At 41.7% G+C, this 18,335-nt stretch overlaps 1 protein-coding gene across 1 annotated transcript; it reads right to left on the bottom strand.

Annotated features, from left to right (window-relative positions):
• Window positions 1-7,813: 7,813 nt before the first annotated feature.
• mfsd8l2 (major facilitator superfamily domain containing 8-like 2) lies at window positions 7,814-16,501 on the bottom strand. Its single transcript, XM_085930497.1, has 11 exons — window positions 16,426-16,501; window positions 16,050-16,235; window positions 15,220-15,282; window positions 15,025-15,144; window positions 14,279-14,358; window positions 13,044-13,314; window positions 11,755-11,828; window positions 11,027-11,240; window positions 9,018-9,140; window positions 8,749-8,879; window positions 7,814-8,157 (listed from the first exon to the last, which is right to left on the bottom strand). Exons 1-11 carry the CDS (start codon window positions 16,499-16,501, stop codon window positions 8,077-8,079), a joined length of 1,419 nt encoding a protein of 472 aa, XP_085786623.1. The 3' UTR covers window positions 7,814-8,076.
• Window positions 16,502-18,335: the final 1,834 nt, after the last annotated feature.

Raw genomic sequence — 18,335 nt, 5'->3', positions numbered from 1 at the left:
TAACCGGAAGAAGATGGATGGGCTCTTAAAGCAATGCGACAGTAAGCACCCGGCGCGCTGCGGCTGCGCGATCGGACCAAATTAAGCTCCCTGTGCACTGAGGTCCATTTAAATTTTGGAAAGTACATCAGGACTTTAAAAATATTTTCTAAATTTCAGCGTCAGCTCTGTTATAATAATGCGACCAGCGCGGGGCAGTTGTGCGGTTGGCGGCGCGCTACGGTTGCGCATTCAGCGGTGGGCTGCAGTTGCGCGATCGGACAAAATTAAGCTCCCTGCGCGCTTAGGTCCACTTAAATTTTGAAGAGTACATCAGGACTTTAAAAATATTTTATAAATTTCAGCGACGGCTCTGTCACAATAATGCGACCAGCGTGGTCGGCAGCGCGCTACGGTTGTGCGTTTGGTGGTGAGATGCAGTTGCGCGATCGGACAAAAATGAGCAAATGAAAAAATGCTTAAAAAAGGCGGTTTTTTTAGGTCTTGGAACAGATTAATTTTTTCCCATTATTTGTAATGGAAAAAATAGATTCGGAATTCGACCGATTCACTTCTCGAACCACCTTCTGGAACAGATTGTGGTCGAAAACCGAGGCTCCACTGTATTTGCTTCTCCAGCTCATTGCTGTTTTCTTGAATTCTCTATGGTTCAAGTCGGTTTTCCCTGCTTTATAAAAATGAATATCTCAATAAGAGGTGACAGAAGTTTCAAACTCTCACATAATAAAGTATTTCTACATCCTTCCTTGCCACCATCAACACAGTCCAGTGCCCACAGCCTGTTCATATGCAAGCAATGCAAAGAGCGCCTGTAATCCCTGAGGAAGCTTTAGAAAGCTCTTAAATACCTGACCTGCCTGTGTTTTTATGGGCAAGGGAGCAATTGGCCATGTTTGAGTTTCTCAGCTGCACGAGGAAATATCCAAAGAGGTGATAGGAGGCTGGAAATCAGGATCAAGCAGTTATCTGCCTGAGCCATCTTGGCCACAGCGCTCGAGCCTCTCAAGGCTTAGAAGTCCAGCCAGCGTCCGTTTATTATCAAACTCGGCAAATCAAGCCATTACCTTGACATCTAAGTTCTCCGTGATAGTGATATTAACAAAGTAGGCAATGACATCAGAGTGGGCATCAACAATACAGCCCCTGAAAGGGGAGTTGAGGAATTCAAAAGCTCTTTTAGTTGCCTTCAGCCTCTGTCATAGAGACCCAGTTTATCTTTTAATGAGCATCTCATGCAGCAGAACAAACACATCATCAATAATGCAACAGTAGCATTCTACAATATTAATGGTAGATGAAATACTGTAATTAGACAAGGAAATGATGTTAGGGTCTCGGTAAACGTGTGGAAGAAAAATATAGGATCAAGAATGAGACTTGGCTAAAAAGATGTTTAGCGGGGTTTCTAAACGTTATTCAGCAATGGCACATGTGAAAAATCTTTAGCTCTAAAAATAAACAGTAATTACATCATTAAATATAATTCAAAAGATATTTTTTGTTACCAGAATGGCTATTCTTCGTCTCTTTCTGGAAGATACAAGATATGATTCTGACTACTGTTACTGTCTTCATGTTTTGCCACCATTTGTGTTCAATCAGTTGAAATGCAACATTGACATGAAGCTTGCGGATTGAAGTGAAGTTGTCTGTGTTCAAGTCAAAGCAAAAATATCGTCCGAACATCAGCTCGTATCTAACAAAAAAACCTCAAGACACCATTCCATCTTCTGTACTTCTGCTCGAGTACTAAGTTTGAATATGTCTGGCAGCTATCATTAAGTCAAGAAATAATAATTTTCCAAATAATTGGATAATTTCCCGCAACACGCTTGATGCGCTCTCATGCCACACTGGTTGGGAATCATTGAAATAGAACCACAAGAGGAAGAGAGCAGCTGATCCCATGACTTGTGCTTGCGGTTGACAGACGGGGCAGCCAGGGTCAACATTTCGTTGCTCGCAAGAGACAAATGGTGACAAACGATGGCAAATTGGACTGAAGACTCCCTGCTGATCTATGGTCTTCCCACACGGGCCCCAAAAGCGCACGGAGGCACATGAAGGTATCCAAATGTAATAAAATTTCATGAAAGAAACACCAGCATAAAAGAGCAGACAAAGAGACGCCACACAAAAGAATCCTCTCTGTTTGATCCAATGTTTCACATGAAAGAAGTGAGGACTAAAAGTAGCACTTGGCCTAATCCTATAAAAAGTATAAGCTCAAGACAGATGGAAAGTACGTTGGCTGGTTCTCTGGGTCGCTGGGAAAACCAAGTTGTGGCTTCATCCTCTAGAAGAAATAACCACAACATAGTCATAAATAGACTCTATGGTCCAGCGCCATGTACAAAATTTTACTCCATTTAATTGGCTGGATAAGACAAAGATTTTTTAATTTCCCCGGAGAATATTTTCACAGCAGAGGAAAGAGCTGCAGTGCCAGGAATGTGCAATTTTCTCTTTTCCACAGACGAGGCTCTCTCTCACTCTCTTCACTCAGAAGAACTCCACAAATATTGTATAATTATGCAGGTGTTTAAGGACACAAAACACTCTTACAGTCTGCGAGCCCACTTTGTCAGTGCCATGACCCATCATACCATGTTCCAGTCTCAGGGATGCCCCCCCCCCCTCGGCCCAACCCCCACTTTTCTCTCACACAGATGCTCGCTCCATTGTGTGCTGGCACAGATGAGATTTGCATGCATGTTAGACTGGATTACACATACAGGCTCTGGGAAGCTGGACCCCTGTGGTGCGTCCCTTCACCAAAATTATTGGCTTTCTTCTTTCAGATGACTTCAAACAATCTCACATCTTAATTGTCCGAAGACGTTAGAATTAAAAGTAAAACTTTGTAGGTTTGGAGGAGAAAAAGTTGTGTTAGAGCTGCCTGGAGTTTCACACTCATTTATACTGCAGGCAACTTGCTTTTGCAGGCCATATAAAATGACATGGCGGAACAGATCTGGCCCCCGGGCCTTAAGTTTGACACCAGTCAATATGATTTGTTCACAAATCAGACTTTGATGCTGCGCAGAAAGTGTGAGGAAAGTATATTTGCCTGTGATAATTAAAGTTACTGTTATAAGAGAAATACTACTATTATGTTAATTTGGAAAATGTTATTGCACGTAGAATTCCTTTCTAATCATTCTAATAGATGTGAGGACAAGGATCATTTACCACTGCAGCATTGGCAAGAGGTTGTTTTTAAGAAGACACGCGGTGCAGTTTTATATACCAAGAAAAAGCGATATAAAACCACAACATATTGTTACTAGTTGTTGGTGCCGGAGGCGTTGCAACACCCACCATTTTCTTTTTTTTTTAAATAATGTTGCTGGCCGTGTCAAATGTCAATCCTGATCTAGGCAGAAAAACAATCATCACATTTCTAAGCTGAATTGTGAGAAAGACTTGATTAAATGTGTAAACTGTGATCTGAAGTTAGTATTTGTTAAGAGGATGAAAGATAGCAGCGTCCAAATCCTCTTAAAAATAGTCGACGTGCAAATATTTATGGAGTCTATTTTAAATTCTGGTGGGGGCCTTGATCATATTTGTGTTCTTGGGCCAGGCTTTTCCATCATTCATCAGGTGTATTTTTAGCGCATCGGTTGCCTGCGGGCAGACGAGGTAAGCGTTGTCTCGGAGCACGTGTTTCTTATTACGTTTATTCACATGAGCATTAAAGTAAATTGTTAAACGTCGCCATCTCCAAGCAGCTAAGCCCCGCCGAGCCTCTCTACCCTGCAGGATTATGACTAAGACAGGATTTGATATTGATCCGTGGCCACCCCCCTGGTTACGTTCTCATTATTTGATATTATTCGTCACACTTACTACTAATGAGCTTGCCGATGTCCCAGCGGGCCCAGCCAACCTCGACCTTAGTCAGGGAACAAGCGCGAGCAACTGCGTGCTTCACATTATCGTAGCATGTTCGTTCTTTACCCCACATGTTCAAGTTGCGATTCTTTTTTCTGTTTGTTCAGGACCATGAAAATGTAATTGAGCTCAGTGGTGTTACTCCACCTTCACAAGGGCCAGACCGTGAAAATGTTGGATCATTTTACTGCACACTGGAACTAAACTGGTAGATTCAGTGTCAGCTCAGAGACTTTTGAGTTTTAACTAAATGTCGGTGACTGAAAGCAATGGGGAAAAAATGTACAATGAAAGGCTCCCAAAGTCATATCATTTTGATTTTGATTTTTTTTTTGCATCTATACATATTGCCACGAAGCACAAAAAAATCATAATGGTCATGAAATTTCATTCAGCAATTTCATGAACCTTATTATCAGTCAATACCTGTTAAAATATTGCCATCATAATACATAATCTTGCATGTGGAGCATATTTGTATACATGACAGATTTAAACAGGTTTATATTTGGACAATAATTCCTCTCATAGCCTTCCATCGTTTGACTATTTTGCCATCATAATGAGCTGTAAGCAAGGGCGCCTAGCGATTTACGCGCCAGTCCACGAGACATTCATCTCGCCAAGACTCCCTTATGAGAGTGCGGGTGGATGCTTAGGAGGAAATTGATTCAATGCATGTGAGGCCATGCCGGTGTATAGATATAAAGTGCAGAGGGAGGCTAGCTACCTGAGCGGTTGCAGAATCCACCTACCTACATCAAATCACTTTGCCTCGTCGCCTGCTCGTCTTGTCGTCAGATCCCAAGCCGGAGACACGAGGGAAAAAAGTGATTTGTATTCATCGATACCCAACCATGAGCTGTCTGGTTCAGCCTTCTCTTTTTTTTTTTTTTTTGTCAGCTCGTTAGTAACCCCTCGAAATTTGAGGTTCCAGATTGAGACTCTCTACCAATTACATTACCTCAGCCATATAATACTGTCAATTAGAAGAAGAAGAAAAAACACGCTCATTTAATTGGTTACTGAAAGCACATACGCACATTTGATGTTGGACTGAGGCAACACCCTGCCAGAGAGATCCAGCAGCAAAAAATAATAATAATAAAAAATCTTTAAATAAATGGTCTCATCCACGGAAGCAAAATGACGCCCTGGGATAAATATATTCCTGTAAGATTAAATCTTCCACTTAGATGATTGGTGGCCATGAGCCTGGATAGCACCAGGAAATTATGGATTGATTGAATATAGCTGGCAGGATTTCAAGTCCCTTTGTATTTTTCAGCAGTGTAACTCATCTATCTTGCAGGAGCCATTAACAGCCATCCTCGGTCCAGCTAATAGCGTCGGCCAGAAGAGATCCTGACGTTGCGAAGGATAATTGTTTGACTTCAAAAGGCCAATTCACACCTTGTGAGCAATTATCTTTATCTTTTGGAGTTGTTCATATACACCGTGGTTTATTGTGGGGCATGCATTTAAGACTCAAGGTGTCATAGGTCAAATCGACCATATATAAATTAACCCAAAGGTCTTCTTTTTTTTTTTTATAATGTTGCCTTTCCCACAATTTTTGTAATTCTAAACCTCCGAACACAAACATCTATTCTCTCTGCTCTATGGGAACAACGAATAATATACAATAAAACATGATATGGTGAACTCCCTGCTGAGAAGTCACGAGTAGTTGACGGGCCCCCTAAAATGGTTTTGAATTTCATATAGATGCCAATTAGATAGTCGCAAAGGACAATTTTTGGTTTGATTGAAGCTCCTCAGCTCACGTAAAATTGTTTCTTTGGTGCCAAGATGACAAAGCAATACTGTTATTGCAATTCTCTTCTAGGTCAGAACATAAAAACAGTGACAATGTAAGAAGAAAGCCCGAGACGACTAAATGTAATTACTCGACGGTTCACTTCATTGTACAGCAACAGTGACCCCGAAAGCTAGTTAACACTGAACAATGGCTGAAGCTATTTTCAGACTAAAATAAACTCTTAGAGCTGACTTATTATTCTTGGGCACAGGCCACTTCATGCTGTGGAGCAGAAGGATGGAGGCATTTCAAGTCAGCCACGATTACAACATGCAAATATTGCCACTCCACCCGAATTTCTCCTGCCATCACTTCTACATAATCTCATTGGATCTTTAGCTCTTACTTCTAACCTACAACACCCAATCTCCATGGCAATAAACATCTCACTCATACATGGATAGTTGGCCACTGCATCAAATGGCTCTTCTGCGCACCGTATGTTTAAATTTTCATACAGAGTGCCTCTGTGCGTACCTTTGGGGCATTTAACATAAAAGCCCCCTGGCCTCTGACTTGTCTATTTGCGTCCTTTGTTGGGGAAGGGGGTTGTGTGGTACGTATGTCATTGGGCCGCGTGGGCTCGCTGATGCAACGAACCAGAATATGAAGGATTATACTTCCATATCAGTGGGAAGTAACAAAGTAGATTTTTTTTCTATTTCCTGTTAATCTGTCATTTGACATCATTCCACAAATTTGCATTCAGCATTTTTGCCTTCATACGTAATTCATCCAAAAATTGCATTTTTAGTTGCGTATATTATTATTATTATTATTATTATTATTATTATTATTATTATTTTGCTATATTAGTCTTGGCTAAGTCTGGTGCATTTACAGAAATGTCCATTGATGTCAAATAAACAAATAAAATAAAGTTTTTACCTTATATTGGCATGCAAATTCTGTTCCTCATAGCTGCTTTCAAGTTATGGCCAAGCATGTTTGTGAATCGGCTGGGTGAATTTTGATTGCTGTTGCAGTAAGCAGCAGGAGTCATGTTGAAAAAGCCAGCTCGTTCAAAGAGAGTAAAATCAGCTTTGACCTGATTCGATACACTTTCTTATCTCCCTTAAATGTCAAGTAGCTGAATATGCTGATCATGGCATGAAAGTACTTATGAATACTACGTCCTGGAGCCCCAGAGATTAGATTTTCCATTTCAGGTGAAAAGGCTCCAGAAAGCCAAACAACGGATGCTGATTGTTGAAAATGGAAAGGTTACTGGGCCTTATCTGGAAATTATGCAAAACACAGAGAGATTGTTTGGGCCCGTGATCAGCTCAACTAAAGGAATCGACTTCCTTCATGTTGCTTCCAGACATCTCCTGTCAAACACATTTGTGTAGCACGCGCCTCATCCTGAAGGACAATAAACCCGCAAAGTGGCTGACACAGCTAAGAACTTCACAAGCGCTGAATTACAAATGAAGAAAATGAAGCTGTAAATGCATATTCTCCTTCATTGTGAAAGAATAAATATGATCAACTGACAAGTATGATTCAGGCCATGGTGGTATATTTCAGATATGCTCTTTGTGGTGTAGTCAAGGCTTTGTGTTTTGATTGAGCCATAAAAATTCACTTTTTTTGTAATAAATATTAAGCCATTTGCAATGCATCACTATTTTTGAACATGTGCGCCTGTCAGCTCACTGTCATGAAACAGATAAGACGTTGACAGCTCCACTTTTACACTCAGCATGTCAACTGTTTTATTTCAAGTGGGTTTTTTTAATAACAGAAAGAAAAAGATTGGAGACGTAGAATGAGAAGTTGGGTCACATGGAAAAACCTCTCTTCTTATCTTTCCATCAACACATGGGAGTATAAATAGTTTAGTTGTGAGAAGAATCACTTTCTTCCTCAATTATCCCCCATGCATCTTCTACATGAGAGCAACAGTGCCCCCTTGTGTACTATTTAGTCTTGGCGGTGTTGGCAGTCAGCTCTGCAGTGAGAAGATTTCAACTCCCTGTCTGGCAAGCTTTTAAGGACAATCAGAGGTGGCCAAAATATTCAGTCTGTACTTGAGTATAAGTAACAATCAAGTTACAAGAATGAGATATATTGTTTTAATAAAGGCCGGTACAAGATACAACACACTGAAAAACATAGTCCTATTTTGACATAGTAAGGAGTAGAAAATACAAAGATGTCACAGTGTAGTGTACTCAACAAAAGACACACGAAAAATACATTTAAGTACAGTCTTTCTTACTTTCCACCAGTGATGACAGTTTTTTTTTTTTTTTCCAGGCTCAATTTAGCTTCTCCTCTGCAACCCGCTTGCATTGATCCTCTCAGAGATGAAGGGCCTTCCCTCTGCGTGTAGCCGCTCCCACTCTTTGTGTCTATTCTCCACTGTCGGAGCTCCGTGCACACTGGACAACTCTGCGCTGAGTCAGACTGCCGTACGACAACGCCGTCATAACCTAGAATATACGTGTGTGTATGTGTATATATATATATATATATATATATATATACACATACACACACACACACACGATATCGTCTTCAGAGACTAGAATAGCAGGTAAAGGCTATCAAAGCCTTGCTGAGTTAAGGCGTTTACATTCAAGTGTATCCCAAAGCAGTCTTTTCTTGTGTGTTGTTTTTTTTTTTGCATTCGGGATGTGGAGAGAGGAAATTAGTTATAAATGTTCCTCCAAGGCAGTATCTGATTGTCCATCTGTATATTCATCTACGAAGCCCAATGCAAACCAAGTTGGGATGTTGTGTAAAACGTAAATAAAAACTAAAGACACTCATGTATGAATCTTTTTGAATCTATATGACATTGAATACACCGCAAAGATATGTTCCTTCTTTTCTTATTTTACTTAACTAGCGCAGATAGAATGGTTGTTTTGTGCAGAAAAATAACCTCATTCTTTAAAATTGTGTTTTTGTAATGTATATTCAATAGCTCGGAGCCGGTGCTTTTCAAAATGGAAATGTCATTCGAAGTAGCTAGCTTCATAACAGGGTGAAAAGCTAGTCATAACAAAAGTACTACTTACCGTGACCATCAAAAGGAGACCCAACATCATACCAATCATGATGTATAAATGATTGATCAATCCTCCGGCCCACAAAGGACCCATGATGGTGGCAAGGCCCCCGACTGATCCTCTTATACCTTGGCTGAATCCTTTAGATCAAAGTGATTGCCCATTATTTTGTTATATTTCTTCTTATTTGCTGATAAGTTAACTATATAGTTCACAATCTAAAAATTCTCTAAAAAAGTTGACTACCATGGATGCACCATGCACATGGCCAAGGTCACCTTGTGTTTTCTCCGCTGTCACTTTGGAGAAGAGAGACACCTGAGACACGGCCACGAACGGGAGCCCCAGCAGCTGCAGGAACACGCCAATAATGAAGGCTGACAGCTTCCACTCGTAGCTACCTACAAGGCAAATTGTGTTTATTCGTATAGCACCAGTCATACACGAGGCTAATCCGGATTGATCGTATTGGTCCAATTCAAATTAATAGTTAAACCAGGTTTTAAATGGTTTCATTTGAACAGGGGTGTGTTGACTTATGTCTGATGTAACCATTATAATCCATCCATCCATTTTCAGAACCACTTTGTCCCCACGGGGGTCGCGGGTGTGCTGGAGCCTATCCCAGCCGTCATCGGGCAGTAGGCGGGGGACACCCGGAACCGGTTGCCAGCCAATCGCAGGGCACACAGAGACGAACAACCATTCGCACTCGCACTCACACCTAGGGACAATTTGGAGTGCTCAATCGGCCTACCAAGCATGTTTTTGGGATGTGGGAGGAAACCGGAGTGCCCGGAGAAAAACCCACGCGGACAGAGGGAGAACATGCAAACTCCACACTGGGAGGGCCGGAGGTGGAATCGAACCCGCACCCTCCTACCTGTGAGGCGGACGTGCTACCCAGTGCCCCACTGAGCCGCCATAATAATCTTATTGCTAAATCTCAGATATTCACTGGTTGGTAGACTGTGATCTTTTAGTCATTGCTCCAGGTCTTTCTGTGTCCACAAATGTTTTGGCAAAAGCACAGAGAGCTCGAGCTGAAACCTATGCAAAGTTCCCATTTTTTTGTTCTGGGCTACTCTACATCACGCACGTTTGTGTGAATGCGTGCCCACTCCAAAAAATGTTGGTTGTTCCTCTCTCAAGTGAAAGCCTCTAATCTCATTTTCAAAATGCAATTCAATCAATCGGACATGCTTCGAAATGGTCCGAGACAAAATCGCATTTGCAGGTATGTCAACACTAAGATTGCTTTCTTTGTTTTTCTGTTTTAGACGTAACAAATATCTTACAAATGTATGATATGATTGAACAAATAGCATTCTGGTCTAATAAGATTACCGTAATCCCTTTATATGTACTCGGGCAATTTCCCGCCCTGGCACCTGCCATTTGTTATCACAGTGATAAACGCGACATGCTGAGGCACACACGCACTGACGTGGAGACACGAGATCCACTTTGCCTCCATGAGCTCCAGATGGCCTAACAAATGCTGGGTGATATCATTTACAGAGCACATTTACGACAAAGCAGGGCCTCTCAAGCTTTATCTGCAGAAGAGGACACCCTTTTAGTCCTAATGTCAACAACAAGGGGATGAACACTGAACTGCAAGACGGTGGGGGTTAAATTTGTTGCCTGTGCTGGTTCTTACCTCGGAGGTTGCAGAGGAACATGAGGCACCAATGTCGAAAAACCCTTGTTTGAAACCATAACCCTAGTTTGAAACCCTAGTTTGAAACCCTAACTGTAGTTTGAAACCCTAATCTTAGCTCTAACCCCTACTTTGAACCCTAACCCTGGTATGAAACCCTACTTTGAAACCCTAACCCTAGTTTTAAACCCTACTTTGAAACCCTAACCCTATATAAAATCCAAGTTTGAAACCCTAACCCTAGTTTGAAACCCTCGTTAAAAACCCTAACCCTAGTTTGAAACTCTAACTTTAAACCTTACTTTGAAACCCTAGTTTGAAACCCTACCCCTAGTTTTAAACCCTACTTTGAAACCCTACCCCTAGTATGAAACCCTAGTTTGAAACCCTACCCCGAGTTTTAAAACCTAGTTTGAAACCCTACCCTTAGTTTTAAACCCTACTTTGAAACCCTACCCTTAGTTTTAAACCCGACTTTGAAACCCTAACCCTAGTTTTAAACTCTACTTTGAAACCCTAACCCTACTATGAACCCCACCCCAAAAAGGAATCCATACAACAAGGGGATGAACACTGAACTGCAAGACGGTGGGAGTTAAATTTGTTGCCTGTGCTGGTTCTTACCTCGGAGGTTGCAGAGGAACACGAGGCACCAAATACAGGCGGTGCAACAAATGAGCAGGCCCACAGCCAGCACTGCACGATCAGCCACCTTCCCGCTCAGCCAGCGAACAAAGAGGAAGCCCAGGATGACTTCCACCCCACACAAGCTGTACATCACACTGTTGCCCAACTCGTCAAAGCCAAAGTAGCGTTGCGTCAGAGGAGTCACCATGGTCTGAAATGTACAAGGTCACTCAGATACGGTCCAAGAAAGAAAGATTGTTTTCGGATCTCAGTGGCCTCCCTGATCCAACGCTGATGTTTATTTTCTTCAGTGGCAACCAGTTCAGGGTGTCCCCCGCCTACTGCCCGTTGACGGCTGGGATAGGCTCCAGCATGCCCGCGACCCCGTGGGGACAAAGCGGTTCAGAAAATGGCCGGAGATATATATATATATATATATATATATATATATATAGTTGAATTGACTTTACACTTTTTTTTAAAAGTACTGCTTATTTGTATTTAACTGCAGATGACAGGAGTGCATTTTCTGCCTTTGGTTAAAATAAAGTACATTTATGTTCTGATTCTAAATGTGCTTCACATCATTGAAATCTCAGAACGATTCATCTGTTACTCAAATGGATGTGTTTTTCGGGGAGGGATGAAGTTAAGGCTAAAATAGCATGAAATGTAGACTTTGGGGAATTTTGGCTGATGGGTACAGGCTGTGTGGCAATTTTCACCTCCAGCGCAGTCTGATTGAAGAGAGTGATGAACTGAGCTGTGAGAAGAACAATCACCTCCTCCCTCAGGAACTCTAAGGAGTGAAAGACAAAAATTAGAGAGAGCTGCACTGAGCAAGCAAAGAGGGAAAAAAATATCATGAAATCAGCTCAAGTGCTCCCATTAAATCGCGATCTTAAACTGGCAATTTATGACGAGTAAAAGAAGCTCTAAGTGAGAGAGAAAAAAAGGAGTTACGATTGAAGAGGCAGGCTGTGTGCGTCTTGGCCTGTCACTGCTTTTTGTGGGAGATAAATGGCGTGCTTGTTTTCCTTCTGTCAAAATGCAATAAAGACTAGAACAAAGTGTATTCTAATCAGTTCCAAATTTTGAGCCTATCTTCTCCAGAAGGAATTGTTGGGAATAGACTTGGAGGGAAAAGAGTGAAAACTGAGCAACTCTTGCTGCTAAATTTGGATGTGGCTTGACCAGATGGCTGAAGAGAACAGCTTAGTATTACAGTTCTGGATACGTACTACATGATGACTCTTTCAAAATACAGTTAGATCTGACTTTGTTTGTCAACAACTCAATCATTTATTTATTTATTTATTTATTTATTTATTTATTTATTTTTAACAGTTAGATCTGACTTTGTTTGTCAACAACTCAATGATTCAATTTATTTATTTATTTATTGGGTGCTGGAGACTCACATCACAGACAGAAGGTTACCGCAGCGCCTTCTGCTTCTGCAGTGACCATGGAGAAGAAGAAGCCAAAAGAAAGCAACAAAGTGTTGAATTTATGCCTATGTTAAGAAAGAAGTTGAATAATGAGGTAAGTTGCTGCTAGAATGCACATTTTCCCTTTGTTTTGCAGGGTAGTCCCAGCTTTTTTCCTGCACAAGGAAATCAAGTTGGTGAAGCACCCGACCGTTTGCTTCTGCATTCCAAGTCAGCATGCACAGCGTGCTTAGTCAATACATAGTGTGCTGTCTAGTCTGTTTCGCTGTTCCTTTGGCACATTTTCACAGAACCAAACAATCAATATTAGCACACGCACTGTACAATAAACACGTGCACATAAGCTACCGTACGAAATATAGATAATCAATCCAAGCATTCAATGGCTGTTATGTGTAAACTGACACTAATCCTGTAGGGCAATTTTTCTCAACCATTTTTGAGCCAAGGCAGATATCTTGCATGAGAAAAATCTCACAACACGCCGGTGACCAGAAATGACACAACAAAAGAATATAAAAATAATTCTCAATCCAGACAGGCTTTAAACAACACTGGCTCACCTGCGCTAATGCTGAAGCTATCGAACGCTTGGGGTCCAGACAATGAGGCCTCGTGGAGAGCTTGCATTTCAGCTGACATCTCCAATTGCGTGGAGGCGACAGCTTTGTAAGTGTGCACCTGCACACCATCCGAGCTGATCAGCGGCTCGTCTTCCTCCAGTTGCAGCTCCATCATCGGCATGGCTCCCTCTGAGGTGTCAATAGCCGCTAGGTCCCAGTACATTGCGAGGACCACAAATTGGAGCAGCAACCACAGCAAGCACATGAAGATCTGAGAGCAGAAAATGAGTCAGGAAATATATTTAGTGATCCCCGTATCAATTTCATCCATCCATCCATCCATCCATTTCCTGAACCGCTTTGTCCCCACGGGGGTCGCGGGCGTGCTGGAGCCTATCCCAGCCGTCATCAGGCGGGTGACACCCTGAACTGATTGCCAGCCAATCGCAGGGCACACAGAGACGAACAACCATCCGCACTCGCGCTCACACTTAGGGGCAATTTGGAGTGCTCAATCGGCCTACCAAGCATGTTTTTGGGATGTGGGAGGAAACCGGAGTACGCGGAGAAAACCCACGCGGACACGGGGAGAACATGCAAACTCCACACGGGGAAGGCCGGAGGTGGAATCGAACCCGCACCCTCCTAACTGTGAGGCGGACGTGCTACCCAGTGTGACACCGAGCCGCCCGTATCAATTTAATTTAATTTAACAAGTGGTTCAGAAAATGGATGGACGGACTGTTTTTATGACTATTGTTTTCGAATTGCTATGCTTTATATGAATTACTAAGCAAATGAGGTAAACAAGATTTTGGCTTGGCTAAGGGATCCTAAAAGAAAACGTCAGCTATAGAGTAAATTATGGAAACTTGGACTGCTTGTGGAGAGCACTGTTTGTTTCTAAGAACAGCTGAAGTGCCCTTGAGCAATGCACAAAAGACCCAATTACTTCATGCTCATGTATATGCAAAATAAGAAACCTGAAAACTGAAAACTGCATTTCCCCTCAAGAGGAAGGAATTATTGGTTTTCTTCTTCTAAATTATGCCGGAGTAGCAAATGAAGTGTCGATCGATGTGTGTCGTTGGAAGTCTTAGCGAGCAAAGTTATGTTTTTACTCTAAGGGAGTACAAAAAGCACTCGACGAAGGAGGAGTGCTCAATTTGAGCACATTACCGCTGTGTTGGTGAGGTTGAGGAGGAAACTTAGATTATTGATCAAGATGCTGTTACCCCGGGAGATGTAAACTTGTTGACAACAAAGGGTCCAAGTTTGAAATTACACAGCCGCAGAAACAGGTTGAACCCCGGCCCTGGAGAGACAGGAGGAAGTTCTTTAAAGATGAAACGGAATAACACAACACCTCCACCTTTGAAATATACTTTTTATGTGTCTGATATTTTCTCAGAAGGCCCGTGAGGTGGAGAGACAGCAAAGGATGCTAGCCTTTGTGTGTGTGTGTGTGTGTGTGTGTGTGTGTGTGTGTGTGTGTGTGTGTGTGTGTGTGTGTGTGTGTGTGTGTGTGTGTGTCCAATTTCTCATCTATTTTGTACATGTATGCAAGTGTTATTATTTTTATTTTTGTCCAATCAAATTTTAATCTTTCTGTGTTGTCATGCCATTGTAATCTGCCTGGTAACATCCCGGTCAGTAATGATCGCTTTATTCGTCGATGAAAGACAGAAAGCTTGTATGTCCAAATATGGTCATTTTCATATTTGCTGCAAACATATCTGTTGCGATCTGCACAAATTCACACGTCTAATCATGATTATATCTGGTGAGTATGATGTATACTATTTAAATGTTTTTTGGTGTTTGTTATGAAATAAATAATAATTGTGAACTGCTTCCAGATGATGCAGCCCAGTTGTGCACTTTTGTTGGTTCCTGTAATTCCAAGATGTGGATCAAGCCAGCAATTGAATGCCCACATACCAAATGCATATTTTAGTGTCTGACATGGGCGGTGACTAACCCACAAGTAGGCCTGCTTGTCGACAGGCCATGATGGCTGCAAAGATACCAGCTCGTTCTTCTGGCCAAGTGCACCGAGTCAGGAAACCGAAGATGGAGGATCCCGCTCCTGCGCCAACACCTGAGAAGAAAACGGTCTTCATCTATGACACACACCAAAGTCCTGACAGTGTGCATATGTGTGTGTTTGTGAAACCTGTCACAAGGCGACTGCCTACTAACAGCCACTTTGAATAGCCGATAAAATACATGAAGTTACCTGGGAAAATAATAAAAACAATCATTAGGACCAAAAGTGCGTCCAGTGAAAAGACATGCCAAATTCAAATATGTACCAGTGCTATCCACTTTGCAGTGTCATGCAGAAACTAGCTGAGCAGAGACAGTTAACCATCAAAATATCACATACTGTATAGGCCCGAATATAAGACGTTGGTTTTTGCATTGAAATAAGACTGAAAAAGTGGGGGTCGTCTTAGATTCGGGGTCTAGACATTATTCCCATTCACAACGCTAGATGGCGCCAGATATCTTTAAAGCGAATGTTGAACTTAATTCCCCAGGCCAAAGCGAACCCCTGTCACTAAGAATAAAAATGAAAATAGCGGTAGCACGAAGAAGAAAAATAAAGAATAGCAGTAAGAAAGAAAAGAGAAAAAAATAAGAGGAGATAACAGAAAATGGAGAAACAGTAGGTTTATTTACATTTCAAAAACCAGAAGCCATTCATTTACAAATGTGATTGCACGTTAGTTTACATATTTAAATGTTCGAATATTAAGACGTGTTGGACAGTTTATGCATGATTTGAATGAGGCAAAATAACATGCTTTTTCTCTCAAATATATTGTTATAATTATTTGTTTCAGATGTACTGTAATTATTTTCTGTATAAAAATTAAATATGGTGTTCAAAAAGTCTTTTTTCAAACTTGAGTCTTGAAAAAGAGGGGGTTGTCTTATAATCAGGGTCGTCTTATATTCGGGCCAACACGGTAATTAAGTTCACGTGGATTTGCAACTCACCAGCAATCTCAAAAAGATTGGAGAAAAGAATAATGGGCTTGGTGCTTCCACTGCGATCTGACCAGCAGCCAAATAGTGGTCTGGTGAGCAGCCCGCTTAGACTGAAAGCAGACAAACCCAGACCCAAGAAATATGGAGGCGCCTCTAGGATCTGGAGATATCGCCATATTGTAGGCAAAATGACAGCTGAAAACACCAGAAGGGGATCAATGAATGACCACAATTTCGGAAATATGTCAATAAATCTGATGCATACTCCTCAATGGGAGATTGAAGCCTACATTCTAACGGCAGCGTTTGGTTTAGGTTTTACACTCGTTTTTGCTGCATTACGTCCCACAGGCAGTTATTTTGAATACTATCAGTATAAACTTACCATACTCTATGCCGCTGAGCATAAATATTAGTCCAATGGTAATAAAAGTGAGATTCCTCTTTTGGAGATAATCCATGGTGCTGTGACTTGATATACAATGACGTCTGAACAAGTTCTGTGGTGGAGTGTTACAATAAGATAATAAGACACACAACATGTCCAATTACAGCGCCTTCCCCGGACCATGAGGACAATTTGTTGCACAAGTCCTTTTGGAGCATGATGAAATTAGAGATCATGTATTAAAGCCCCGCAGAAAAAAAAAAAAGCTGGTCAGAACGCATCAAATCGGTTCAGTCTGAAATGACAGTATAGTCCCCCAGTCACTTTTCCATTTGGCATCCATATTAAAGATGGAATTCTCTTTGAGTCACATCGGAGATGAAGCATGGCATCACGCTGTGAGCCTGATGATCAAGGAAATGTCTTGGGTGACCAGGTGAAGTACAGTACACTGAGCTTTTTTTATTTTGTTGTCTCGAGTTCCATCAAACACTGAGTCGCTGGAAAAATCCAGTTTGCCAGTGAGGTGTCTGCTCAATAGCTGATATTCTTTTCTGTTGGATGTCGGTTAAGATGTGACAACATACACATAAGGAAGTCTACCTTGTGGGCTAATTTTGGTTTACGATTAGCTTTTTTAAGATTCAAGATTCAAGAGTTTTTATTCGCCATGTTTGAGCGTGCCAAACAAGGAATTTGACTCCGGTACATCAGTCTCTGTTCAACATTTAGGTGCCTAACAACACTCAGGACATGTGAAAAATGACAAATGACAAATATTCTCAAACATCCCCTGATCTTAAACTCCCAGGAGGGCAAGGAAAAACTCCAACTAGGAGAAATGACCTTGAGAAGAGACCACAGATGGGAGTGTCCCTCTTCCAGGATGACCAGGCTACAATGGATGCAGAGAGGACACATAGTACAAACAGTGTAGGCAATTCAAAAAAGGTGTGGAGAGCAGGATGTTATTGCACAGCAATGACTCTGAGACTCTAAGAGTGGAGTGAGTTCATCAAAGCAACAGCCTGGGGGAAGAAGCTGTCTCTGTGTCTGCTGGTTTTGGCGTACAGGGCACTATAACGCCGTCCGGAGGGGAGTAGTTCAAACAGACTGAAACCTGGGTGAGAAGGGTCTGTAGAGATGTTGCTTGGACATTTTCTGGTCCTGGACAGGTACAAGTCTTGGGTAGATGGGATGTTGATTCCAATGATCTATTCTGCAGTCCTGATTGTCCGTTGCAGTCTGTGCTTGTCTTGTTTGGAGGCCGATCCAAACCAGGCAGTGATGGAGGTGCAGAGGACAGACTGGATGATGGCAGTGTAGAAGGTCTTCAGCAGCACCCGCGGCAGGTTGAACTTCTTGAGCTGTCTCAGGAAGTACAGCCTCTGCTGGGCCTTCTTCCGGACAGAGTCTATGTGGCCGGTCCACATCCAAAGGAGTTGTACAGGTTTTGTCTTGTGAACAATGAGCTGGCGCTCAAACTTCATTTACATGCTGCATCAAGTCATTTATAACGGACATCTCTCTAATAAGTAGAGTCTACTTGGTTCTGTATCTCTGACTTAATAACATCGCTGAAAACAATGGAAACTTCTCCTGGTCACATAGGGTATTACAGTTTACGCCCATCACGACAGCTTACTGTGCAGCAATTTCCTAAGCTTATTTGAGCCAAGGTACATGTTTTAGAGGAAAATAAATCTACATTATGTTGTTGCTGTTAGTCAGCAAAATTAGATGTCCAAATTTAAATAAAATTTCACAAATCGATACTTTTAGTCTATCCCAATACCATCTATTAATTTCATACAATTGTGTTGAAAATAGCTTGAGAACAAGTTTGTCAACTTTGGTGCAGAAAGAAATGGTCAGCCATGAAGGTAGAATTTTGTTTGAATATGATT

This window comes from Syngnathus leptorhynchus, chromosome 14, assembly GCF_054491065.1.
Source record: "Syngnathus leptorhynchus isolate UIUO chromosome 14, UIUO_Slep, whole genome shotgun sequence".
NCBI classification, from domain to species: domain Eukaryota; kingdom Metazoa; phylum Chordata; class Actinopteri; order Syngnathiformes; family Syngnathidae; genus Syngnathus; species Syngnathus leptorhynchus.
Note: the sequence above shows the minus strand (reverse complement) of the source record. Positions and strands in the feature narration are given on the sequence as shown.

Bases quoted from the DNA above. Each gene is read 5' to 3' on its own strand.
- mfsd8l2 (XM_085930497.1), bottom strand. From the start codon at position 16,501: ATGGATTATCTCCAAAAGAGGAATCTCACTTTTATTACCATTGGACTA. The intron at 14,359-15,024 runs GTTAGTCACCGC...CTGTCTCTCCAG, and splicing joins ACAAGCAGGCCTACTTGTGG to GGCCGGGGTTCAACCTGTTT. The intron at 11,241-11,754 runs GTGAAAATTGCC...TGTACATTTCAG, and splicing joins TCAATCAGACTGCGCTGGAG to ACCATGGTGACTCCTCTGAC.